Source organism: Lonchura striata, chromosome 10 (assembly GCF_046129695.1).
Source record: "Lonchura striata isolate bLonStr1 chromosome 10, bLonStr1.mat, whole genome shotgun sequence".
Taxonomy (NCBI): Eukaryota; Metazoa; Chordata; class Aves; order Passeriformes; family Estrildidae; genus Lonchura; species Lonchura striata.
In genome coordinates, this window is record NC_134612.1 from 12,763,278 (window position 1) to 12,790,040 (window position 26,763).

At 34.9% G+C, this 26,763-nt stretch overlaps 1 protein-coding gene across 3 annotated transcripts in view; it reads right to left on the reverse strand.

Annotated features, from left to right (window-relative positions):
- Positions 1–4,962: 4,962 nt before the first annotated feature.
- XRN1 (5'-3' exoribonuclease 1) overlaps positions 4,963–26,763 on the reverse strand; it is a 34,615-nt gene continuing 12,814 nt past the window's right edge. Inside the window, exons 16-43 of one of the 3 annotated variants that reach the window (XM_021536938.2) lie at positions 25,938–26,107; positions 25,018–25,138; positions 24,827–24,925; positions 23,674–23,777; positions 23,041–23,172; positions 21,634–21,796; positions 21,375–21,488; positions 20,811–20,909; positions 20,544–20,659; positions 19,550–19,696; positions 19,148–19,237; positions 18,073–18,208; positions 17,293–17,349; positions 16,497–16,629; positions 15,472–15,541; positions 14,200–14,425; positions 13,440–13,541; positions 12,694–12,789; positions 12,352–12,466; positions 11,758–11,822; positions 11,265–11,375; positions 10,803–10,925; positions 10,332–10,488; positions 9,840–10,015; positions 9,511–9,624; positions 9,313–9,430; positions 8,167–8,318; positions 4,963–7,968 (exon numbers count right to left, since the gene is read on the reverse strand). In XM_021536938.2, the coding sequence (XP_021392613.2) occupies positions 7,678–7,968; positions 8,167–8,318; positions 9,313–9,430; positions 9,511–9,624; positions 9,840–10,015; positions 10,332–10,488; positions 10,803–10,925; positions 11,265–11,375; positions 11,758–11,822; positions 12,352–12,466; positions 12,694–12,789; positions 13,440–13,541; positions 14,200–14,425; positions 15,472–15,541; positions 16,497–16,629; positions 17,293–17,349; positions 18,073–18,208; positions 19,148–19,237; positions 19,550–19,696; positions 20,544–20,659; positions 20,811–20,909; positions 21,375–21,488; positions 21,634–21,796; positions 23,041–23,172; positions 23,674–23,777; positions 24,827–24,925; positions 25,018–25,138; positions 25,938–26,107 (3,597 nt within the window). In that variant the 3' untranslated portion in view covers positions 4,963–7,677. Of the gene's footprint in view, positions 7,969–8,166; positions 8,319–9,312; positions 9,431–9,510; positions 9,625–9,839; positions 10,016–10,331; positions 10,489–10,802; positions 10,929–11,264; positions 11,376–11,757; positions 11,823–12,351; positions 12,467–12,693; positions 12,790–13,439; positions 13,542–14,199; positions 14,426–15,471; positions 15,542–16,496; positions 16,630–17,292; positions 17,350–18,072; positions 18,209–19,147; positions 19,238–19,549; positions 19,697–20,543; positions 20,660–20,810; positions 20,910–21,374; positions 21,489–21,633; positions 21,797–23,040; positions 23,173–23,673; positions 23,778–24,826; positions 24,926–25,017; positions 25,139–25,937; positions 26,108–26,763 lie in introns of those variants that run through there. The other 2 variants (XM_021536937.2, XM_021536939.3) reach the window with 2 other exon arrangements.

Consider the following 26,763-nt stretch of genomic DNA (forward strand, 5'->3'; position numbering starts at 1 on the left):
CTGGTGCCATCAGTTTGCTTTACAGAGGGAACGGCACCTAAAATTACTGCTGAAACGGTTAGTGACAGAAATGTTCCCGTATTGCCCTTAGATGGGGTGGTAATTTTTAAATAGACACAACCAGAAATATTAGCAGTAAACCAATAAAATTCAGAAAGTTCAACCCCAAACCAGTACCAGTAGAATTTCATTTTAACCCAAATGTAATCAGAAGAGTTAGTAAATTATTTTTAACTAATTTAATTAGAGCAGAAAAAGCAAAAAAAATACATTGAAAGTATTTCTCCTCTGCACTTCTGCTTTGGCCCCTCTTAGAAAAAACCTGCACTATGAACAGTATTATATGAGATAAATCTGGCATTACTGGATCTTTAAACCAGAAATACTACCGACAGTGAAAGCCACATTAAGAAGAGGCTTCTCACCTCACATGAGCAGTCGCAGAGGTCACTGGGACAAAGGTACAGATGACAGGGAAGTGAAGGCACATGAAAGAGAAAGCCAAGAAACAACTGCTTTACCTCTCCTCTCTAAGGAACAACACATTACAAAATCAAAATCTCTTTGACTTTTTATTCTCTTTGACTATCTCTTGACATATGGCTAATAGATGTATGTCAAAGGTACCAAGTACTTCAGATTCTGATGAAGAGTACTTTCCTTCAAACTAATTTATCAAAACTAACAGCATAATAATTACTTAAAACTTCTGATGAAAGCTCCCTCAATAAGATTCAACATGTGTAACTGGTATAAAAGGCTAAAACCTCTCCAAACATTCAAAAATTAAGAAGCCTTAAATAAAAAAGGCATCTAGATATCCTTCATGTTTTTACAGTATCAATACAAGCAGGGTCTGCCTCACTGCAAGATTAAGCAAAACTTCAAAAAGAAAATGGATGCAGGTTACTTTTTTCTTTCACAAGCTCCTAATATAACAAACACATACCCTTTTGGATTGCATTGAAGTGGCCATGTAAAGTAGATTTTTTTCTTGCAGATCTTAAATTCTGTTTAATATGTTAACAAAGAACTTAGATGTGTGGAAAAAGATAACCTGAACCAACTTGTGAAAGTGTCAATGTACACATAATCTTAGTCATAGACAGCATGTATTAAAATTGCATAATTTATGAGAGGCTTATGAAATACAAATTTCTTATTATTGTTCTGTTTGTAATGTCATAAAATTAATGCAATAAAAGACAAATGTGCTTTGATATGTGCAGAGCGTGTCCATGCATGACTTTGTTGTTAGTTTATATTGGTCTGTTATAAATCATCTCATTCCCACACAGGCACTCTGTCTATCCAAAACCTTTGTCACCCTCAGAGAAAGATCTTACTGTCAATATGCACGAAAGCCCACAGGCAAGAAATATTCAATCTGAAGTGAAAATGTATGGACACTTTCCTGGTAGCAAGCCTACATAACCTATACCAGCACCTCGAGAGCATGTGCGTGCCACATCACTGCTCAGAGAGGGAGCTGGCACACCTGGGGCCACATACCAGTACCTCAGCAGCCATATCCCGTACTTCTGCACCTTCTCTGATGAAATCCTCAGTTTCTTTGCTCTCTGGAAAGCGTGGCTGGTCTTATTTTTTACTGGGTTATCAAACCAAATGAAGGAGTGGAGGCACTCCAGGGACCTGTACAATGCTGTAGCAAAGGAAAGAGTCATTAAGTAAAACCAACCAAATGGCAGAACATCAGGGTCAAGAAGATCCTACAGTGCTAAGTGGGGACAGCAAAATCCCTAACATGATTTATATTGAATATAATTGAATATTTTTAAGCAATGTCATCACATTCAGCATATTCTAGTTAGCTAGAGATAGACTTTATAGGATGATGTAAGAGACCTTGAGAGATGGAACTGGCACTGACCCAGCAGACCTAACTCCCAGAAAGAAAACATGATCTCGACACTGTCTTGATATTTTCTAGGACCAGATTATTAAATAAAATTTCCAAATTAACTGTATTTTGAATAGTTAACTAGTTTGGTTTTTTTTTAATGAAGTATTCTCAGGTGCATTTCTGTTGTGTTGGAGCATCTTCATTCACCTAAGGTGTCCAGTATGAATCAAACTTGCCACTGGCACTGCTAACAGGATTCTAGATACTGAAATCTTGTAGAGCCAAGACCCAAAATTTGTAATGCATGGGGGTTTTATCTTCCCTTCCTCAAGTTGTTTTTTTGGTCAAGGTGCATCTATCTTCCTACTGGCTCCTCAAACTGTGAGTTACCATTTTACCCACTTACTTAGCTCTGCTTTTTAACAAGTTGTAACATTAGGAAAGCTTTGATGTGAGGCCTTTTGTCAGTCTGCACATAAACAAGAAAAAGCCCACTAATTTCTGTTGCTCCATTGGCTGGTGCAGCCTACATCCATAATTTATTAAGATTCACCTAAAAACTTAACAAATGGGCCAAAATTAAAATGATCATCTTTGTGCAAATGTTGCTGCAATAATTTACCATATGACCCTTTCTCATTAGTTCCTCCTATACTCCTGCAGAAGTTACCACTCTCCTTGAAGTCAACAGACAGAACCACATGCAATGACATCACTTGATAAATCATGTTAGATTTGTGGGTAATTTGAGCTTTAGGTAGCCATGGGATGTTTCTCAAGGAGTTCCATTCTTGGAAATCATCCCACCCTCACACTTATGCAAACTGTATCAACCCAGCTGTTCTTGGGGCTCCGTGATGAACTATTACAAAAAATAACACATGGGAAAGTGGCAATCACATTAATTCCTTGATAAGGTTCATAATGTGGCAACAGTTTGGCATGACCCAGAGGGAGCAAGTAATAAGAGACTGGTTAACCCAGGATTATCACTAGAGGATTGCATATCAAATCTGTGCCCACATGGATGAAGTTTTGCACTGTGCCTGAGGCACAACTGGTCCTTCCTTTCTGCCAGCTCTGCAACACAACTAAACTTTGACAGGAAATGAGGTGGACTTTAGGACAATTAAGTTGTAAGCCAAGAATTTATCCACCAAAGCAAGTGAAGTGAAAACTGGTGTGCTTACTCTGTTAATGTTTCATATTTTGCCCATTATTTTACTCGGCCTAAGGAATATCTATTTGGAGAAGAGCAATGTGTATTAACAAGACAGTGTCTATAATCCTCTGGATGTCTCTCAAGGAATTATTGTGTGAACTGCAAATTACATAACTATGAATAATTTTCAGAAAATGAGTGATTGAGTTCCTGTGTGTGTATATATATGTGTGTGTGTGTGTATGTATATATATGTGTGTGTGTGTGTATGTACATATATATGATGGTCCTGTGTAACTAAAAAATCCAGGGCTGAATACCTCTTTAAAAGAACATTTATTTCAAATCTAGAACAAAAAAATATTAAGAAGACAGAAAAATGGCCATCAATGAGAGAATATCCAAAGAGAATGGATATACTAGAAGCTAACGGGATGAAAGAACACTTAAGAACTATTTTTTCAGTAAGACCTAGCTATTAAAAATAACTGCAATTATACAAAATACAGGACTAAGTCTGATTATCAATTTTCATAAATCACTGCCAATGCACTGATGTTTTATTGACCAAGTTTTACTAGAAAAAGTTTCAGAGCTTTTTCTGTCCTTTCAAATAATAGGAATCAGGTTTACTATATGCACTTGATGGTACTGTGACCATTCCTTTGATTTGTATTGTATTTCAAAGCAGAAATAAACCAGGAAATTTGTAAATTATAGAAAAATAAGAGTAAACACCCACTTAAAAATTGACAAAAATAAGGAACTGTTGTTGGAACCATGGACTCTTTTAAAAAAGAATAGCCACTTACCTCATGATATTAGATTCTTCAAAACATTTATCAGTTACAGTCTCAATATTCAAGGGTCCTCATGCACCTGAGTTTGAATTCTTTTGGCCAAGAGTGTGTATTCAGACTTGCCCTTATGCCCTTGATGTCACTGTGTCCCCTTTCCAGATACAGAAAGAGAAGAACATAACTGTCTCTCAGTAGTAAGGAAGGCTGATTACGGAATACTGAAGGAGATCACATTGCAAATAGAATTAAAAAACATCCTTATTGTAAGTAACAATTACTTCTTTGAGATTCCTCACCCTCAGGGGTCATCTATATAGTAGTTCAGATCAACTCAATTAAATTGAACAAAAGTCCTGTCATTTTTGAATGGGAGCATCCATGCAAGACTTACTCTGCAATAACTGGTAATATTTTCAAGTTATCCCTTTGTTTAAGTTGCTCGAGTTTTCTTTAGTGCTATATATTGAGATAGCAGAACTCACCATGCAGGGCAACAGCAGTTAAGAGTTCACCGACTAATCATCTGAAGACAATTTATGAAATACAAGATTTTATCTTGGTGTCTTTAAGTTGAGCAATATGACCTGAGTGTTCACACTAACCAGACTTGTTCTGTGCAGAAACACTAAGTTGCATACACACTTACATAAAGTTGAATCAGCTGGACATGCTAAGAGCGTAATCCAATCTTTATGCTGGTTGCTTTAAACAAGCTAATTCACACTAAAATGTGCAAGAAAGACATGAATTTTCTGCTTCTCAGCCAGCAGCTGGTTCTCTACGTTGTTAACAATCACTAGGACTGAGCTTACTGGAAAATAATCTTAATGACTTTTCTATGGGGCTGGGTTTTTTTAAATCTGATTGGTGAAAAGGACAAAAAATTTTTGGAAGATCACTATTATATTAAATGCTTTTAATTTCAAAGTGACCAACAGTCATTTGAAAAAAACTTCGTATTTTGATCACAGTTACAGTTGAAAGCCATCAAGAAACAGTCAGGAGGGCAGGTCCTGCTTCTGAGAATCACAAAAACTGAGTTTCATGGGATTTGATTCATTTAATAAACTTCTGGGTTGGAGGATACACAAGTTCCCACGTAGTATTTGGAAATAAAACAGTAAAAATAGGTAATGTTTCTTGTTTCAATATTTAATCCAAGCAGACACAGACAGTTTATAAAATTACTCTATTGCATTAGAGTTCTATATAGCATTTAAGTTTTATGAATGTTTTTCCTTCAGTGTAGCATATATTCATATTCCAAAATATCTTTGCACAGTCTTTGTGCAACTACATGCTAAAAATCTGCAAATGCACACTTAACACTAAACAGCACAAAAAATACATTCTGTATTCATTCATATGCAAATTTAAAACATTTCACTTGGCAGATAAACAATGAAAAGTTATTTTAAAAAAATCAGAAACTACAAAAATGCGCACATAAAAGTCTTCCCTTTTGGATTTTTAGTAAAATACTGCTCTGTATAAGATCTAATGAAAAACTCCAGTGCTTAGAAAATACTTTATATCTATGAGAAAAAGAAATGCCTAAATTTATATCTGAATGAGCTAAACATAATGACCTGGTAAAAATATAATCATGAAATCAAAGGGGACATGGCAAAGATCAATGTTACATCTACCAGGACATGTAAAACTGTAATAAACTGGGCACCAGGCAGTCACTTTCATAGAATAGAAAAACTACAAATCAGGGACGAATACAATATGCAGCAGTTACAGAATAAAGGGTTTAACCACCTAAATATACTACATATAGTAATTCCACTTGAAGAGGGAGCAGAAATCTTAATCTGAAGTAGAATAATTAATAAAAATTGCTGTGTTCACTGGTACATAAGAGTATAGCATCCTCCGTAACTGTTTCTCAAAAATCTGCATAAATTGGCTGTACAGACACATCAAAATTCTGTGATGCCAGAGTCTAACATAGCCTCATCTCTGTCACGGAAATTTTCAAATAGGTATTTTCTCTTATGATCAGATCATTCAGATAGATACAGTGGACCAATTAAATGTCCCATAACCACTTCTAAAATATTGGCATGGCAGCATCACATCAGTCTCATGTTGCTAATGAGAAAAAAAACCCCAAAAAAGAGAACCTTCCCTTCACAGAAAATGGCTTTGAACCTCTTGAGACTAGATGACTTTAAAGACAACAACAAAATCAATGTGTTTAATACTATATGAAAACTATTCCACAAGTTTTGTGATATAAAAGAAAATAAAATTCTGTAATCTTGTTTTTACCTCTGTGATCCTTTTTATAGAGCTTGCTGCTATTCTACAAATACTGCTGAGCCAACAACTGTTTTGGAGAAACGAAAATTAAAAGACACTATAACACAGTAATAATGTGACACTTCATACTACACCAAGAAATGAAGGCAAAAAAACAAATGAAAGAAAGTCTATGGACTTGCAGTCCCAGAATGAAACCAGTTCAGAAGCAACAAAATCACTCAAGTTTGCTTTATTTCTAGTTCCTAGGCCTTAGATAAAAAATACTTCTTTTTCTAGAAGAGATGAAAAATGAAATTTAATCAATGTCAGTAAGCAGATACCAACAGAGGTTTCAAACTTTCTTAGACTGAAGATTTTATATTAATGTCAATAAGATTGGTGCATGTGGGTTAAAAACAATACAAGGACTTTTGAGACTTCTTGTTTTCCTATATGAACAAAGAATCCCATAGTTCTGTCCAAAAATTCACGTCAGCTTTTCATCTGAATATTATTATGGAATCAATAGCAACAGTTCCTGAAAATTTAATTTTGCAACACAGAAATTCCCTCACAAAACTAAAAAAATATTAGAAGTCATTAGTTATTATTAAAAAATAACCTACTATTGAGAAGGTTTCAGGGCACAGACTATTGGAGGAAGAAATGGACTCTAAGTAAACATAACTTTGACAACCATACAGCAAAATGGGGTGTCTTCAAACTCTGGCCATTTTTATAGTTTAGAAAAAAATCAGGCTATCACAAGCATTGAGGAGGCTATGCACATCTGTATTAGATAACTTTGTTATTTTATCATCAGAAAACAATTAAATTGGTAGATTAAAAAAAAAAGTTAAATGTACGCTACCAAAGGGATCTCTACTTTGCAAATATAATTTTTCTTACTCAATACATCCTATGAATTGATCTCCTGGAACAGATTGTGCAAGAGCAACCAGTTTTTGCCACTCCAATACCAGACACACAGTAATACCTATGTTCTGAAAGCTGTAAAGCTGTTGCCCCCTAGTACAAAACCCAGCAGTTACTACTTAGAGGGGATTTGGCAGTTTCTCTGTAGTTAGCTTTTAGTTACACTGATTCATCTCAGAGGGACCTGGAGTGCCAATATAAAAGCTGCATTTAAATAATATTTAACTTCTGTCTTATTACACTATTTAAAATCAAGCTAGAGTACAAAATGTGCTGTTAAATACTGTTAGATGCCCAAGTTATTACTGTTCCACATCCCTCCCAAAAAGCACATCCAACCTGAGTTAAGGTTGCCACTATTATTGCTGCTCACCCAATATTGTCTGTAAGCCACTGTTTAGAAACCTAGGCACAAGGGATGGCATGGCAACCCTAACTCAGTATTTCCTGGCTTTTGCTAATTTAAGTGAAAATAAAATCAATTTTTAACATAATTTTTATGGTTTTAATGACAACCTGAAAACCATAGCAAATAAAATGTATCTCCTTCTATATTATACTTAAAGTGGCTGGTCTTTTTAATAGAGATTTCTGATTTTTTTAAATGATAGAACATAACAGTGGGGAAAGAGTTAAAGATAAAATACACCTAGCTACCAGATTTATTCTGAAGATTTTGGTGCGCCAAAATTGACAGCCAGTTTTCTTGGCTTTCGCTTGCTGGAAGTGTTTGGTGTTGATTTGTTATGAGGAACACTTGGAGTAGCCACATTGTCTTGAAATGAAACAGTGGATTGAGCAGCTTGAGGAGATTTTAAAGGAGCTGAAGAACTATCTTGCTGAATGTGGTCAGAAGACATTGGCTGTTCATTCTTTAGTGGTGCAGCTTGAGGGGAACTCTGAAACTCCTTGAGTTCAAAGTTTTTCTTGCTAGCAGCCCTTTTTTTAGTTACCTTTAAATTAAATAGATATTATTTAAAAGAATGCATTCTCAAAAACTGCAAATATTCCACTTTCAGAAAACATGCATACATATCTTAACAACAATTTTCTAATACTAAATACTGCTTCATAATGGGGTGTTGTCAAATTCATTTGTAGTCACATTTTTTTACAAAAATACAATATGACGACAAACCTGCTGCTCTTACCTGCAGAGGTATAAACTGGTTGTGAGAACCAACTGGTATAGTTCCTGCAAGAGACACATTTCCTGGATAGGAACCAGGATAATAATGCTTAGGCACTGGAGCACTCCAGGACACTGGACCAAACATGTGAGATGACGGAGGCATCATATTAGCTATGAAAATAAGAAACTTTTAGCTCTCTTTCCTCAAAAAAAAAAAAAAAAACAAACAAACAACAACAAACCAAAAAACAACCCACAAAGTTGCCAAGAGCCCAGGACTACTCCAAATACATCTGCCTGCATGTTGTTTATCCTTCCAGCAAAGACTCATATTATGCTTCATATTTACTTCAAAATAGCCAAGTATTCGGAACTACGCAGATGATGATACAATTAAGAGCACTGAAGTAATGATATCTGCATTCCAGAGTGCACATAATGTGGGATCTCCACATCTTCAGCTGAGCCAACTGTATCAGGAGAAAGCTGCAAGTTTAGACCATCATTTTGGAACACAGCAACCACAAAGAAACCACATGGAAAAGAGATGTAGTAGCTGCTGTGGGAGTTTCTAGGATGCTACAGGGGTGCTGACTCATTAATTCCTAGCTGTGATGGGAACTTCAGTAAAATATAAAACAACTGGGAGCCAGAATACAAAACAACAGCACTGGGACTTCTAGCAATTTTTAGGGGGGCTACTTACCATGCTCATGTTTGGCAGTGTACAAGAGGACTGTGATGTAGCACTTCAGTGAAAGTTGGTTATAGATGAATAAAAAGTGTTGCATGGAGAAACATTAATTATATGGGATGGGGGAAAATCCATGTTATAAATCAAGGAGGCTATTTCTTACAAATTCTGAACTGGGATTATCTGCTTTCAAATAATCACTGTTGTTTTGAAGGAAAAAAATGGAAAAAGCATCTAAGATTGAATAGATGAATACATTCTTGAGGAAAATAAATAATTTATAGAGATGATTCTTCATACTGAATTAATATGAACATTGATGCAAAGAGGGCCATGAACGGTTTTCAAAACTGTTCAGACATGCAAGTACACACATGAAGACCAAAAAATGGGGCTTTCTGGAAAGCATTCATTTTCATATAAAGAACATATCATGATATTATTTGAAATGTGTACAAGTCAAACACCTACCAGGGGGCTGTGCAAATACTGGAGGAATTGATCCAGGCGGTACAGGAACTCCTAGTGGTTGGTAATTTGGAAACACTGCTGGAGGTGGAGGTGAAGCGAAGTTTACTCCTATAGAACCCTATGAAGAAGGAAACAGAGGTTTACCAACAGATGCAGTGCACAGAGACCAAGATTTGAAGAGATTTTTCACATCCTCACCAAGCGCTGTAAAGCAAAAAGCGCAGCTTTCTCCTTTGCTTCAGCTTCGGAATGACACTGCGGTCCGTGAACCAATAAACCATTTGACAGCTTTATGTGGCAAACTGTCATGGTCTAGAAAAAAGAGAGAAAATTTTTGAGGATATTTGTATTGCTAACAAACTGTGAGACAGAAGCAGAGATTTGTTTGTTTGCTTTAAAAAAAGGCAACAAAGGGAGGAGCTAAGGTTTAGTTTTAGATAGATTTCAGCGGTCAGTTTAAATATTTAATATAGAACAGCTGATAGAAAGTTGAGAACTTGTACTTTTGCAGAAAAAAAACATTTTACCTGTGGTGTTTTTAGGAAAGAGAAATCTGGTTGCGACATTCCAAGAAGAGAACAAATACGAGAAAGCTCAGAAACAGTTGATAGTGCAGACTGTGGACAAGTGAAAGAGTGACCTCCAGTTTCTATTGTTGGTGTGCTCTGGGGGCCTCCAGGGCTGTGCTTGTTCATATAAGCAGCTGACAAAAGGGGAAAAAAAAAAAAGCTGTATCACAATTCTTTCCTTCACTAAAAGGATGGCAACTTGGTTATTAGCAAAAAAAACCCAAAAACATAAAAAACACTTATTTGATTTTTTCCTGTTATTTTCATACTGTTTAACAAAAACCAAGAGACTATAGCTGAAGAGAGTTTTAGATCCAAATACAAAAGTAGAACTAAAAAAAAAAGGAAATTTTATTACTATATTTTGATAAACAGAATCCTGCTGAAACTCTGTTCTAAAATGTCACTACAAGGTGAAGCTCTGAATTATGAGCTGATGGTTACACATACCCATTTTTTTTGTTGGTCTGTATTGCACAGCAGCTCCATGGCAATCCTGTCTACTAGAGGGAGCAGGAACATCATTAACTTGTGATTTAACTTCATTCCTTGTCTGCAGATCTGAGCCATCTATCTTCAAAATCTCTTTAAGCATCTGTGTTCCTTTCTTTAAAAATAAAATAAATCACTCAGGAACATGCTGACATCCAGACAATATGACTTCTTAACATTGATTATAATAACTGGTAACAGAATCTGACTTTTTATTTTCCAATCAGTTATATTTTATCAAATAAAAGGTAACAGCATCTTAGCATAAACAAAGGTGTGCACTAATTTTCTCTGAGAATAGCTAATTAAAAATCATTACTACATTTTAAAAAGCAGTATGAGGTTTCATGGAGATTCTTTATATAGAAGCATTGATGCTAAGAGAGCAGATGTTAATCTGCAATGTAATGATTCCTGCAGTATACAGACCATAGCAAATGACTGTGGTGATAGATGTTCCTCGTTTGTAGCTCTAGCTTCCTTGGAATAAGTCTGCACTTCATTTTCTTTGGAAATTTTCAAAGAAGCTAGAAGCCTTTCCAGTTCATTGTCCTTCTTAAATTAAAGAAGAAAAAAAGGTAGGTCAACAAAGTGTATTTACATGTAGATGCAAGAGGAAGGGTATATGAATTTGAGGTTCATTTTATTCTCGTTCAATTTTTCCTCTTTTAGCTTGGGGCAGGTCACAGTCATGTCTGTTCAGAGTGTGAACAGATACCTAGAGACTGCATCAAGTTCTGCATATGAAAATTGATATAAATTATTTAAAGAACAATTGAAGTTACACAGGTTTGTTGTGTTTTTTAAACATGAATTTTCAAACAAGTAACCAGGAACAACTGGAACAAAATGGACTGGAAACTGAAGTTACTCAAACTCCTTAGATCCTACCTTTCCACCTGTGCAGGGACCATCAACTGCAGCCTTCTGAATTAAAGGCATGTTGGGACTTCCATTCCTCTTCAAAAGTTTGACATTGTACTTATTCATACCTGCAAAATTCTGAAATAAATTGCAGCCATTATTATTGAATACTCTATTACTCATTATAACACAACCGTATTAGAAATGCATCTGCAAAGAGCTTTCACAAGCTAATTTTCTTAGAGGATTTCAGCTTATTGAACACCTAACATTTGTGTTTTCCCATTACAGTGTAGCTTTTAGAATCTAACAGGAATAGGAAAGTTGTTTGGTATCATCACATATTTCATGCACTTTCTCTCATATTCTGTCTATAAACCTCTAATGAAAAAAATATCCAAAATAAATGTGCTGACTAAAATAATCAACTAAGATACCAATTAAAGACAAATCTGTAAAATGATACATCACATCAGAATAAAATGAAAAGAATAAATTAACTCAGTACAGACAAAATTACCTGTTGGTTTGACATTTTATTATGTGGTTGACTTTCACCTCTTGTAGTTTTGGAATCTTCTTTAACTACAAAAGAATGCATTCTTTTGAAATGCTTTTAAAAGCTGTAACAGTCAAGACTCAAAACAATTAGTAACTCCATACAAATACAGAGATTTGCATTAATTTGAATAGTTTTATCAAATGTTTAATTTTAATTCATAGGTAATTTGGTTTATGCTTTTCTTCTAGGATAAAATAAAATTAAGTATATCCAATAATATATCTAAGTTTCTATTCTACAAATATGATCACAAGCAGATTTTCAAAGACACGTGGTTTTTTGTTTGATTTTTATATTAGATGGGTGGCAAGTCAACAGAACACAGAACAAGAACAATTTGCCTAAAAGCTCTAGGATTAAGTGTGGAACAATCTAATATGCCCACCAGAGACATTATTTGACAATAACAAGTGCAATACAATGTTTATAAAACTGTAATAAATGATTTCCTGTCAGTAACTACGAAAAACCAAAAAGCTCTTCAGACATTTCAATGAAGGTCAGATAAAGCAAGTAGTTCCCCTAAACAAAGTTTCTAATTGTAGTACTTACATTTTTTAAAAGGCTCCTGTTTTCTTTGCTGACATTTAAAGCTGCTGTCATTGAAGCCTGGCTTGTAAAACTGATGGCCACTTCCCAGCTTGATTTCCTGAGGTAGAACTGCACCCTAGGGGTTCAAACATCAAAGCTGAACCAGAAAGCTGGATATCTATTATTTACATAGTAGTGCCCTATGATTACCCCTTTCCAGAGCTATGCATACTCCATGTAACACCACTTTCATCCAGAGGATCTATTTGTAACATGAAGTTTTCTGATACAATGAACTGATGTATGGAATTAAGTACATTCATAGTTTGAATACAGAGATCTGTTATAAGTTTCTATACAAACCTTCTCATGCATGTTTTGCTGAATGTGATGAGACTTCCCAGAACTCTGCAATGACTGCCATATGCTGCAGAATTCATCATCTTGCTTACTCTGTGCCTGACAAAAGAAAAAAACAAAATCTCCAACAAACTCAGCAGCAATAAATCCAACTTTTGAACAGCTAAGTATATACCAAGATATTCTGGAAATTGCAAGTTTCAAATTTAACAGTCCTCAGATGACAGATATTTTCATACTGACACTAGTACAAGCTGCAGGTAATTAATTATGAAACAAGCTGTGGTAGTTGATTGCAGTTACAATTTTTAACAAGAATCACTACTAAAGTGAAATGAGATTAGTTTGATGATTAACTACAATGAAACTCAGATAACAGTTCAGAATGGTTTAAAAATCATGCTTTCATACTGAGAGTATTCTTAGATTTTATTATTTATGATTTATTTTGTGAAGTCTTGCCAGCAAGGCTCAATTACTTCATTACATTACAGGTATGTTACTTCAGAACTGAAGCCCAGCTATGCAAAAAAACACTTTTAAAAATCTAATATCTAAACAAGGATAACACAGGATATTATATTCATTCAAGAGCAGAGAGCAGTTCTGCTCCAGTCTGTATCTGAACTAAAACATCAGGTGTACTAAAACAAAGCAATTTATTAATCATGAGAAAATGACACCCACCCTGAACAGAGGGCCAAAACAGAGACATTTGGGTCCGATACTAAATGAATCCGAACACTCACTTTATTTTTCTGATGGCCACTCAGAAATGATCCTTTCTGGGGTGAGTTAGAGTTGCCCTGATTTTCAGCCCTGAGATTGTAATGCTGTCTTCCATTCAGTTGCTAAATCATTTAGAGAGGAAAAAAAAAAATTAATAAATGTTTCATTGTCTTACTTTTTCTTTTGGGAAGTACTTTTTCTTGTATAGACTTAAAAACATGAGACAACTATTTTCAAACACACCTATAGCAACATGAAGTTACTAAGTAAGGTAAGTTTCTTTAAAGAAGTCTCTTGCTAAAAAAATAAAGTGTCATTAAACCACCAAGAAACTCAATTCAAAACCTGGAATTTTTCCTCCTTTAATGTAGTTTCAAAGTAAATTATAACCAAGAAGCAAAACTGATAGGGAAGTAATGTCTTCCCTTTATATTAATGGACAAACACCCTATAAGGAAGCATTAACTGGATCAAAGTTTTAAGAAAATAATTGCATCTCTGTCCAAACACACTATTTGTTGACACAAATATGGTGTCACTGCTCCAAAGTATGTGTCTCTCAGAAAAGCAATTGGAGTTACTCAGAGCAAAACCACTGTCAATGCAGAAATTTTAGTCCTTTTCAGTATTAGATTTATTCATTTCTCCAGCATAAGAATTATTCTACTTCTAATATATTGACATAAAAACTAAATTTTATTTTGACCAACAAAGATAACCATGTCAATATTTCAGACTCTAGGAAAAAACATTTTTGTACAAATGTGAGAAAGGTCTTACTTGAGTAGGAACAAAAAGGGAGCGAGGAGAATGGTTGAGGCCTCCCAGATGCACTTTTTGTGAGCATACAGATGACAGATCAGATGCATATGAGTTGTAGTTATTCACTGCTGGCTGAGGTTTAACTATGGCCATCAGCTTTTGATTTCCCATTTCTGACCGACCACCATGAGACAGATTAATTAAGGCACTTGAGGGCAGGCGATAGCCTCTGGCAGGTGAGCACCTTGAGAAAAGTGAATTCCACAGTTGTTTCATGCAGTTCAATTATTGCCAAAGAACAACGACTCAAGTTTGAAGGACAGAAGCTGAAAACTATGCAGTATTGAAATCTAGTAGCATTGCAGACAACCTGAAACCCATGGCTCCCCTTTACCCTCTGGCTGTCAAACAGTAATTAGCACTACCCTCAGTTTATATTGTACCTTTCAGTGCCGAGCTTAAAGAAATTTTTAAGATGAGTGAATTGTTATAGCACAGTTCTGTAGTAAATATTTCTGTAAAAGAACCAGAAAACAATACTCTTTTATTTTTCAGAAATGAAAACTGAAGTTTCAGGTTCAGTAACAGAATTACAAATTGAAGTTAAGCAGCATTTCTGAACACTGAGTATTATCTGTGTTACAGGACATGCAAGGGCTATGCCTGCTGAATGCAGGTAGTAGGGAAGAATTTCCTCTAACTTCCATCATTAACACCTTAGGTAAAAGAACAGTAAAATGAAGCCTGCTGGGTATATCTGAGCACTTTGAAGTTTAGGTGTTTACTTCAATACAGAAGAGTTATCACACTTATAAAAACAAAAACACCTCCACCTCCTGAAGAACAGTTCCGGTTTTTAATGATTGGAATTTAGTGTCTAAGTATCAACTACTGAGTTCAGAGTCCCTCCTTCAGAGGAACAGATGCCTTCTGCCTAGTTTTTATCTACATGTTCAATGCATACTGATAAGAACCTATTTTCTACATATTTGTTTAGAAAGACATCTGGAGCTAGTGCTTTATTCTGCTGGTTCATATTTGCTTTCTGCAAGTCAGAAGTTTTCACATCAAAAAAGCCTGAAGAGCATTTCCACAATGTAACATGCTTCACAAAAAATTATCACTACTCAAAGAGAATAAAGAAACAAAAAAGAAATAAAAACTGACCAACACTGCCAAGAAACAAAGTATCAAAAAGAGACATTAAAAATACACAACCAAACCAAAGCCAACAATTCCATGCCATCTCTGCCAATAGCATGAATTGACTCTGAACTCTGCCACACAAACCTTATAGTGAGGCCTCCAAGGAATTCTTCATCAAACAAAACTTCAAAGAGCACATCTGTTTCTCTAGTAGCTATAGAAAACAAAGAACAACATCAACAACAGACCCCCAAATAATTTCTGAGTAATTTCATTAACAGGAAATTAATTGGCAGAAAGAGATGCAAGACACTTCTACATTCAGGCAGTCAGAAACTAACAGCTTTAATATTAACTTCTTGCATAATCATAGACTAACACACCTTCAAAATTATAGTAGCACCTAAGAGTTACGGAGAAAATATTTTTTTTAAAACTGCACTCTAGTCTAGTCTCTTTGAGATTGTTAGATGCAAACTGAATGAGAAAGCAACTACTGAAAGGACATTTGTAATACTTGATCTGAAACAACTACACTCTGGGGGACTCAATAAATCCTTGAAACATATTTATGGTTAATCTTCTTGTCAAACAAGCTATAAATATATGCTAATTAATGGCAAAATAAATAATAAATAAATAATGTATAAATATAATATTTATATAATATAAATAAATAAATATATATATATAACATTTATATTATATATAAATAAATAATACATAAAAAAACAAATTCAAAGTAAAACTATTTAAGACAAATCATACTTGATAAAGCTTTATGTTCAATGTAAGTATTAAGGCTAATACTTGGTTTTATGTCTACTTCACTTAACTTTGCCTACATTTTCCTGTAACTTCATTTTGCTCCTTTTCTGAACTGCCTTCTTGATATTAAAAAGAAACAAAAAGTAATTCCTAATTTATATAGGAAGGATCATAGGGTAAGTAATTTCTTTTTCAAATAACAGCTGTGTAACACATGAAATTAAAAGAGAAGGTACATTTTATTCAAAACAGTAAATATATTATTAACAGGTTCAAATTGCATATGCTTCATAGCAAGAAATACGTGCATTCACAACCATTACATAAAACACTATCCTGAATCCTGCTTTCATACTACTAGTTGAGCTGTTACATAGTTATAATCATGAAGAAAATATTACCTCCTTTAATTCCAATAATGGTGCCTCGTAGACCAACAGGAACAGAAAAGTTCTCTCTGACATTGACAACACGGTCAAACAGCCTGTACTCTGCATCTCGATCTGGAACAACCCCCTTCTGCTGTTCTAATGGCTGAGAACCAAAAGACTGTATTAGTGTATGCAACACAATAACAATTAGAATAAAAATGCATTTATAACAGTATCTGAGATACACTATAAACTTTCTGGGGAAAAAAAAATAGGAAAAAAGCCCCAAAGGAATAAAAACCTTCCCTCTCCAGATTCAAAGCAAACTTTCTTTTTTCCCCTTGCAACTCTCACTACTGCTTCTGCCTGAAAATGTGTTGTACACTAGTTGATCAAGAGGATCAATTCAGACAGAACTAAAACATCACATAAAACCTGCCTGTATCAGTAACATGGGCAAGAGGAACAGTTGGTTTTATGTGAAGAACTGAATAAAAAGGAAAACATGGGAAAAGAGACAGCAGAAAGCACATTTTATTTTGCCTTCATTATAGAGCCAGTAAGAACTGCAGAAGCATAAAGGGCAGAGGGTAGAAAAAACCTGGAAGTCAGTGCCCAACATGACAGACTTTGTAGTTAGAAGAAATTCTCTCTTCTTGTAGAGACAGACTACTGTTTCCAGAATTATTTTCTACAAGGCATAATAAAATGTTTCCTTTCATCAATATTGTCACAAAACTCCATTCTCTTAAAGTTGGTAAGCTTAGGTAAAATAAATATGATCTGGAGAACTTAAATCCACCCCCAACCCATTCACATCACTTACTCTGTACAGCAAATGGGGTTTCACAGTTACTCGCACCTTCTTGTTGCTCTTCCTCTGCTAAAGGAAAGGAACAGAAACTCTTTACAAACCAGTGTAGGAACAAGCACTAGAATACGTAAAACTAAACTCCTGAAAAGATAACATAGAATTATTTAAGTTTCTTTTAGATAATGATATAGAGCTTTAATGAAGTCTTTAGAGTAAACCTAGTTTTTTAAAACATGTTGGATTTCATACCAAACCGTTAATTGTCTAAATCCATATTTCACACCAAATTTCTAAGACTTCCTTGCAAGTTACTTCAAAAAAATGATCCCATTATTTCATTTGGTTATGTCCTTGGCTTTTATTTTAGTAATTTCTTTGCCCATTTTTTTCATCTGTGGCCTTCAGAAAATAACCTTCTAATTTTCTGCAAACCAAAGAGAAACTGCAAGAGAAGAACAGCTGGGATTTCATGTAAAAAGAATACTTTCAATATATTTTTCTACATATACTGATACCTGTCCCTTTACAAAACCACCAAAAGGCACAGCTCAGAGTATGTCCCATTGCTGATAAATCACCCCTAAATGCATGAATTTCTTACAAAGATTAATAATGAGCTCTTCTGAATTTCTGAGATAATATTACAAATCCAGATTTTACATTATATTCTGTATCCTTTTTCTTTGGAATGGCTAGTAATCTTCAATTGTCTTATTCAAATTCAAGAACTCCAAAAATAATGAGCACTGCCTTTTGGTTCACCCCTGCTCACAATGACACCAAGCTGCGTACCTTGCATTTCTCTACTTCTTCTTCAATTTTCTCAACAATGGCTGCATCCAAAATTTGCAAGTCACAAGATGAGCGAGACAAAGCAGACACAGGATGTGCTTTTAACCAGGCAACAATTTCTTGCACTTTCTCAGCTCTGAATAAAAAATGGCATGAATGAAAGGTTTTAGCTGCATAAACCAGGCATTTTATCATGCTCCCTAATTTAATCAGTCAAGTATTATCATATAGGTACACTGATTGTATATATTCATAAAGTAATGGAATCTAAAGGTTCTGTATGACTTAAGAAAAGTCAAATTTACTGTTTCAAAACCATAACGAAGTTTTGTTTCAGGAAAAAAAATTATTAAATTAATTAAAAGCATTCAGCAAATCAAGTTTGCATCCAACCAACAAACTGTGTCAAGATGTGATTATTGGTTCTGTGACCAGCTGTTTCTCGCAACACAGCAAGAAAGAACTCCACAAGGGAAGACTCTGGTAAAATGAAGAAAAAAATCAGATTCTTCTACGAGAGGAGCCCTACACTGGTCTATCACGAGGTAAGAGTCCTGTAGATTTACTGACTGAAGCCCATGGATTTGGTTTATTGTCTAATAACTAAAGCTTCTTAAAATTGCCATACTGTGTCTGGAACCAAGGTTGCTATTTTTCTCCCATATAAATGTACACTAAAAATGTGCAAATTACTTCCAACTCTGTAAGATTTTTCAAATTCCAAGTGATTTTAGACAATTACCACAATTACTGGTTATTTTAAAAAAATTATTTATGACTAATCATAGCTATGCTTACTGTAGTCTATTTTAAAAGCAAAAAATATGAAATAGCCACTGAGAAAATGGTATTTCTCATTTACTGTACTAAAGGTTGAAGTCTGGCAGAAACTTGGACTCCATGACTGAAAAGTACAGCATTCAAATAATGTTTTCAGCCATCACTGAACAATCAGGCTGCTGGAGGAACAGAAAGGTTTCAGGTACATAGCAGCCACTGCACGATCATTACCGGTTGCACAACTGTCAGTCTTTATTCTCCTTATTATAGGAAAGATTTAAGGACCATGGCTTACCCATTCTCATCCTCTCCAGGCCAAATGTCATCTTCATAGCAGATATCTTCCTGGTTGTTCTTAGCTACATAATTAAATAGTTCAGGCACCCTAAAAACCCCCAAATACATGGAAGACACCTTTAGTTTCACATCAGCATAAAGCACAAAAAAACTCCATCAAAATTAAGTCTGCTGGGCTTCAAAAGTTGTGAAGTCCAGATGGGTTATTTTTTACTTAATTTATTGTCATACTGCTAATTTTCCAAAGGCAAGCTGCAAATACAATTACTCTATCCCAGAACAGAACACTGGAATAAAAGAAACAAACTCATTGTTCTTAGAAGATCTGTGACCAGAGGACAAATTCCAACCATTGATACAAAGATGGGTAATTTGGATGAAGCTCATATATCCAATTTACCTTTCTAAATACTCAGCAAGTAGTTGTTCTACTGCAGAAGAATACATCCATTCATTTCCAACTTTCTTAGTATAGCCAGGAACTTCTTCATTTTTCTTATTGAACTTCAGGTTTAGCCCCACATTTGCTTTGTGATCACCATGAGGACTGGAAATAAGAAAAAGTTCATTAACTTCCAATATATGTGTGTTTACATACATTAAAAAAACCCTCATAAACATACATTCACGGCTTTAAATCACAAAAAAATTAAATTCATTGTATTGTTGACTTGTCAACATTGTGTCAGCTGTAAATGTCACAGGCCAAAAGCTGTGCTATGCTAGCTGTCCCCCTGTGTGCCTATACTTCACTGCAAATGAGGGTAGGAAGTATCTTATATTTCTTCCTTAATTGAGATCTAATCAACCTGGCATTTACCAAGCTGCAGAAGGATGTCCTTCTGGAATCCATCAGGAAGAAATGTACACATTAGATCACAAGAAGATGCTCAAGCATCATCAACCATATCTTTAGAGAGGAACCACAATTTTGACATTCACAGGACTATATGGATTCCTTCCCTTATGTATTTTAAACAGTCTTAACTAGTTCTGAAAAGAAGCTACAGGTACAATTAATCTCCCTATAGTAGCAGTAATAAGTACAATGAAATTAGATCCTGATTTAACTTTTTTAATCTCAGTATGGCAAAGTCAGTTTAAACTCCTAATTCGATTTTGCAAATAGCTAACCAGGAAAGTCAATTTTATGTCTATCTACAATATGAAAGCAAACAGAACTGTCCAGTGAACAAAAATGTAAAACATGCTTCTGACAGAAAAAAAGCACTGCGTATCAACTTAGTTTACAGCAAATACACATTAAAGAAAGCTTCAAATCACAAAAGAGTGTACACTTGATAAAAACAGCACTTAAACACAGCAAAAATTCAGCAGAGTTACAGCAGAATTTAGAAGCTTCTCTACAGTTAAAATTCACAAAAAGAACTTACTTCTTCTTTGATCCTCTTCCAATAAAGATACTCCCTGTAAATCTGGAGACAAGATATCCACTTACTCCAAGACGGCTGGCCAAAATATATGCAGGATTGTATTTCACAGAATATTTCTTTAAAATAAACAAACAAAACATATTGGCAATGTCTAAAGGATTTTTTATACAAATGAATGAAATGGAAGCATCTCTTAAAGACATTTACCACTGCAAAATCTATTTGATACATTGTTTAAGCTTTTACTAGAAAAGCAGAAGCACTCACATGCTGGTTCTGTATTAAAGTATCAAGCTGGGGTTCACATGGAATATTAAAAACTACCCGGATTCTGCCTTCTGGGATCACATCATGTGAATCGTGAACCTTGGAGAGAAACACCATAGGTTAGAAGTGCTATAAAAGTGCTTTGGATAACACACCTCATGTTCTACTTCATCAACAATTTTGCTGCAGTATGCACAGAAATGCTTTGGGATTCATCACCTTGCCTTGACCTGTACCGTGCTTCCTCATAGAGACAATCAGTCAGCATTAAACCAAAGGAATACATACATGACTGAAAATAACACAAATGGGAACCTTATGTATTATCCCAAAGAACTAAGAAAAATAATCCTGCATTCAAGTTCTGCTTTTTCGTCTTACAAAAGCAAGAAGAACAGGGAAAAGAGAAGATTCCTCTCTTTCTCAAACTAAACCACACGGAAATCCTAGATGAAAAATTTCAGCTAGCAAATGGCTACTACTGTCACACAACATCTTACATTATTTTAGATTTGCAAAAAGAAAAAATCTACAGGGAAAAATTATGAAATTACTGGAACTAACTTCTCCCATGCAGCCGTAGTAAGGAGATCCCAGCATGAAGGCTGTACTTCCAGGAGGAAACAAATCATCCAAAGTTTTGATGCTTGAAAAATGAGAGTCAAAGGCTTTGATATCCTACATGAAAGAGACAACAGTGGTAATCTTAAATATCGTTCAGTTCCAGTAGAATAATTACAAAGTTAATATAAATAGACACTTAGTTTAAAACATAGTCTGAGTCTGAAATAATTCAGAGAAGATACTGATCTTGTATATTTACCTTGACAACTGTTTGGTAAACAAAAGGAAGAACTTGTTTAGACCACTGCTTCTCCAAATAAACTTCTCCATTTTGGTTTAGTTGATATCTATTACCAGTGAGTAACTGAGCATATACAACTACTGATGTTTCATGGATAATTATTCCTTTCCTTCTCTGGTACCTGAATGCAAAGCATAACATTTAGCTTGACTACAATAAACAGAACTGAACCAAGAGGGTAGAATTAATTTATTGAAGTAAAATTAAATAAAATAAAAAACCCTCTTTAGAAGAGGACTCTGATAGTTTTCTTTTTATTTTACAAAGAATACCCAAAATAATTGGCTTAACCAACTGCTTACCCACTGTTGCACAGCCATCACTACAGAGCTCAGAGTATTAATTTAAGCACATTTAATCTTTACAGTAGAAGGCTAGGGGTAATTAAATCAGTTTACTTAAATGACAGATAATGAAATGCCAAATTGGCACCAGATTGATTTTTGCCTTTTTGCTTTCATATACTCTCTGTCATCTTTACATATACATTTGTAGCTCTCTAGCCTATCCCAGTATTCATAGCTAGCATTTTACCTACTCTGTTAGACAGAAAGACAAAATAAATTCCTTGGCAGCTCCAAGTGGGAGGTCCAAGGTCAGATTCTCTTGGAAGCCAAGGTTGAAACCAGCTCTTCAAGACACGTTTTCATAAACAAAGTTTAGTTCCTGTCTAAGGGTGGGTGGGGGAGAGGAATTCAGAAAGGGTTGAACTGAGGGGGAATTACCTCATCACTATGTCTCTAATTGGGGATTCTTGTTAGTTATGCTAATTGGCTAAACACATAAAAATTGTATGTGGTTTACTAAGTTCCAGGTACATCTTCAGGTGCTTTCCATCTAGCCCGCTGTGCACCTAAGGATCCTTAAAAAGGTAAGCCCTTTTTATTATAGAACTGTGTCTGGCTTGTGATTTTAAGACCAGCAAGAAGGCATCAAAACTACTGTAACTCATTTATAGTCTACTGAGCACCCACACTCTGGAAGAGCAAGAGCTGTATTCAAATTTAACAAAGCTAAGCTATTTGAGTTGCAAGTTGATTCTGTATTACTTCATTCTACATTCCTTCAACTGAAGATTGCTAACACCAGAACAGAAAACTGAGAGGGAGAATAAATACTGAAACTCATTCATTTTAGAGTTCTTTTGTAACAGCATCTAACTTTGGTTACCTCAGAACAGACTTAATATATTCTGAAATTTCAACATCAGCAATTTTATTTTGTTTTAAATTTAAGTAGACTTGATTAACATTTATCATCAAGTATGCAGCAGCTCTTCTGTGCTACTTAGGTCTGTAATACAGGAACAAAACACAGCCAAGACATAAAATGCAAAGCTACACTTCAATTTTTGAAGTTACTTACTGCTCTGAAATGCCTTGAACTTCTTTTACCCACATGCTTTGCTCCTTATCTCCAACATAAGCCACTTTAGTTGGGGGCACTGCATTTCCCATGTAAAGCTTCTGTGTGCCATGTGGTTCTTCCAAATAAAACCTTGAGAATATTATGACAGATAGGAAATTTAACCAAGGAAGATTAACCTAGACATAACCAATTGTAACCAAGACTAAAAATAGTTAGAAATTACTTGATAAGGATGTGGAAGACTTGCAGCATAATTTTCCTCAATCCCTTCCACAATGGGCCACACAGCATGTTTTTAATAAAAAATACCAGTACATGTTATATTCATAAAGGAGGATTGTATAGAAATGTTCACTGTGTGGATTTCTCTGCATGCCTTTTTCCCTCAAAACTAAGAAGGAACTCTCCCAAGCTTCTACATCTGTAACAAAACAGTGAAGGACTAGAATGCTATAGAGGCAACCAAACCTCAGAATAATGTTAAATATTTTTCACCAAGCAGCCTTTGTTACATTTGAACTAACTGGTTGTTAGTTTTACAATAAAATCAAAATTTCTGTGCAGCCAAGGAACTCAATTTGAAAAAAAAAAAAAAAGAAAACAAAGAACTACATATCAGGTAACTCTTACTTAGTTTCTCCATCTGACACTGCAACAACTCTGGCTTCTTCAAGGTGGGGCCAGTTAACAAAAACTCGCTTTCCAAGTACTGAACTGGCAACATTTTCTACCATCTGAAAAAAACCCCACAAGTCTTATTACTAATTGTTTAACATATTAAAATATTTCTGTTACAGTATTTTCAAGCTATTTTTGCAATAAAAAATACAGCAGTTAAATAATAGATTTTCTTGCAGAATAAAAAACTCTTTTTATCTTACTAAAATATATTTGATACAGATTACATAATCCCCATTTAAAAATGTGGCTTTCAACATGTTGTGTGTGTTACTTGGAAGACCTGGGATAATTTGTATGTCTCATATAGGTTTGCTAAGTACTTCTTTTGTTAAATCACTTAAAACTATTTGTGTCTCTGGGACACAACAAACAAAATGACCATTTAAGATTACCAAAGTATTTTGAATGATATAATTATATATCACATTGAAAAAATGAAGAATAGTTATGCCCACAACTTACTAGCATCTGTAAATTCAGTCTCATATTATGTTCTTTTTTCCTAACAAGTCTCTATTTTTTAATATATTAATTGGGCTTATTTGATTTTTCTTGCCATGTATCTTGAATTCCCTATCCCTCTACTGTAATATCATATAATATATTGTTTTCCTCTTCTCTCCCTTATTTCTGATTTTTTTTTCTGTTCTGCACTTGTCATTTGATACTTTGACTCTTCTCTCTAATCCATCTATCAAACAGCCTCATTAGAGTGGAAGGTGTTAAGTCTGCTTTGCTGGTTAAAAGGAAACACTTTTTAAGTGGTCATCTCTTCAGCTAGACAAAAGACAAACACCACTGGTCTGGATAGTGTTCCAATGCATTTATACCACTCATGAGCCACCAGCTCCTTACCCAAGAACCTCTAAATGCTACCAGAGAAAGGCCAGAAACTCAACTAAGGACACTGATATTTCATATTGTGAAATCTGGAAAATGATAAATTATTTTAGCAGATAATCAAAGTTCTAGACTGTTTCCCACAGAAATGTTAACACCTCAAATCTGACCATTTAACAAATTCAGACTTCTTAACAGTCTTTTGTCCAGCTATGGAGCTTTTTTTTTGTTTGGTTTTGGTCTTTTGGAGCTGAATGCTTACCTGGTCCTTTGAGTTCTCATCAACTATGATTTCCAACATCATGTTCTCTCCATGGCTGCTTTGCTGAAACACTTGTACACCACTTTTTTTAAGGTAGAACTAGGTGAAACCAAAACAGCACATAAAACTTGAGCTCTTACATAGTTATCTACTACATACAATTGAAATTCTGGAAAAGAAAAATCTTTTACCTTATGTTTAATGTGCTTCAAAGTAGGAAATCCACAAAAATATAATGCACTCTTGTTGATTTTAGTTATCTTATTGTGGGTTATTTCTACGTGCCAAGCATTCAAAGGTATTGTTTTATACCTAAAAAAGAAGTGGCAAAACATTTGCCAGTGCAGATTGACCTTCAGCTCTAGAAAAAATAATTACTCATTCACTCATTAATTGACAAACCATTTGCTTTCCAGCAACTAATTGATGTCATTTGGAATATATAGAAAGGATTATAAAAAACCCCATGCTATTGCTGCAGAGAGGATGTTCATAAGGAAAAAGACAAAACTTCAGGATACATGCCAAACTCAGTCTTTTAAATAATTGTAATTACTCAATTCTAACTAGCAATGGTTCCACATGGTATCACTCATCTTCATAACTGTCCACTCTTTACCAACCGTAACCCAGCAACAGGCATTCCTCCTCTACACTGCTTTAAAGTTTGACTACTGTTAAGCTTATGTTTCCATTTCATCTTCAGTTTCTGTGAAATAAAGCTGGCTAATTTCAGTGAGAAGAAGATGAAAAACAAACTTGTGTTTAATTCTCTGCACTGGATCCAGATGCATACATTTTAAAAAAACCACTCTGGAATTAGCATGCTAGTAAATGATCACTGTTCATCAGATACCTGTACCAGATATCTGATACAAAGTTTAGTCATTCTCTGGTTTGTTCTTGACAACTTAGCATTGGTTCATCTGTTTTGCAAAGTAACATCTGAAGGGACAAATACCTTTACTGTACCATTCAAAGGAGGCAACATCCAATTCAGTATTTCTCATTTCTCAGTCTACATACTGGCATATGCAAGGTTTGGTTAAAATGTTAATAAAGATCCTCCAAATACTTTTAGCCTGCTCTAAAATAGTTACGCCAGCATTACCTCGTGTGACATCGTTCTATTGCAGGGAATTTCTCTGGCCATGGTGACAGGTACTGGAACTCAGCATCTTTGTCATACCAGTACATCAAACAAGCACTGTGAGTGTTTCTTCGTTTCTCCTCTTCTTTTAGGCCCTTATTACAGGATTCCATGGCCTGCAGCAGTCGTTTCTAAATTTTAGAGGAATTAGCACATGTGAAACTGCCAACAAAAATTAGCATGGAAAAAACTACACTGGGAAAGTAACCCAAGAAATCCAGATACCCTATGTTCTCATTGTCCAGCTGCAGCCTCACCCTTCCCCATGTCCCTGATAAAAATGCTCTCTGAACAATTACCATGGAATGGCTTTAGAGAATAATCACCTTTCTGCAAGCCTGTTTCCAAAAGGTAGCCTTGTCTAATACTGTTATCCTATATGCAAAAGCAAAGTACTATTTTTTGCTCTCCATAACACTTCCCTACTACTGGTGTACATGTGAAGGATTTACTGTAAAAATACTTTTTTTTTCCAAGTGTTTATTTTATTTTTCCTACAGATGTTCGCTATTTTTATATGTACATAGGAACAGAATATTTTTCTCAAAGAAACGGAACTAAAATATTTGAATAGCTGATTAAAAACATTAACAACACCAAGCCCACAGCCATTATTTAGGACTTCTGCCACCTAATTTAACTTTACTTGTGGTAACTTAATCTAGACTTACTCCTCAAGCAGTGAACATTAATTATTCTGTGATCTTATCGAGTGTTAATTTAAACTTCCACTTAATTTCATGTCTAACTGTTGATAAATTAAGAAATTCAGAAGTTTTGTAGTGCA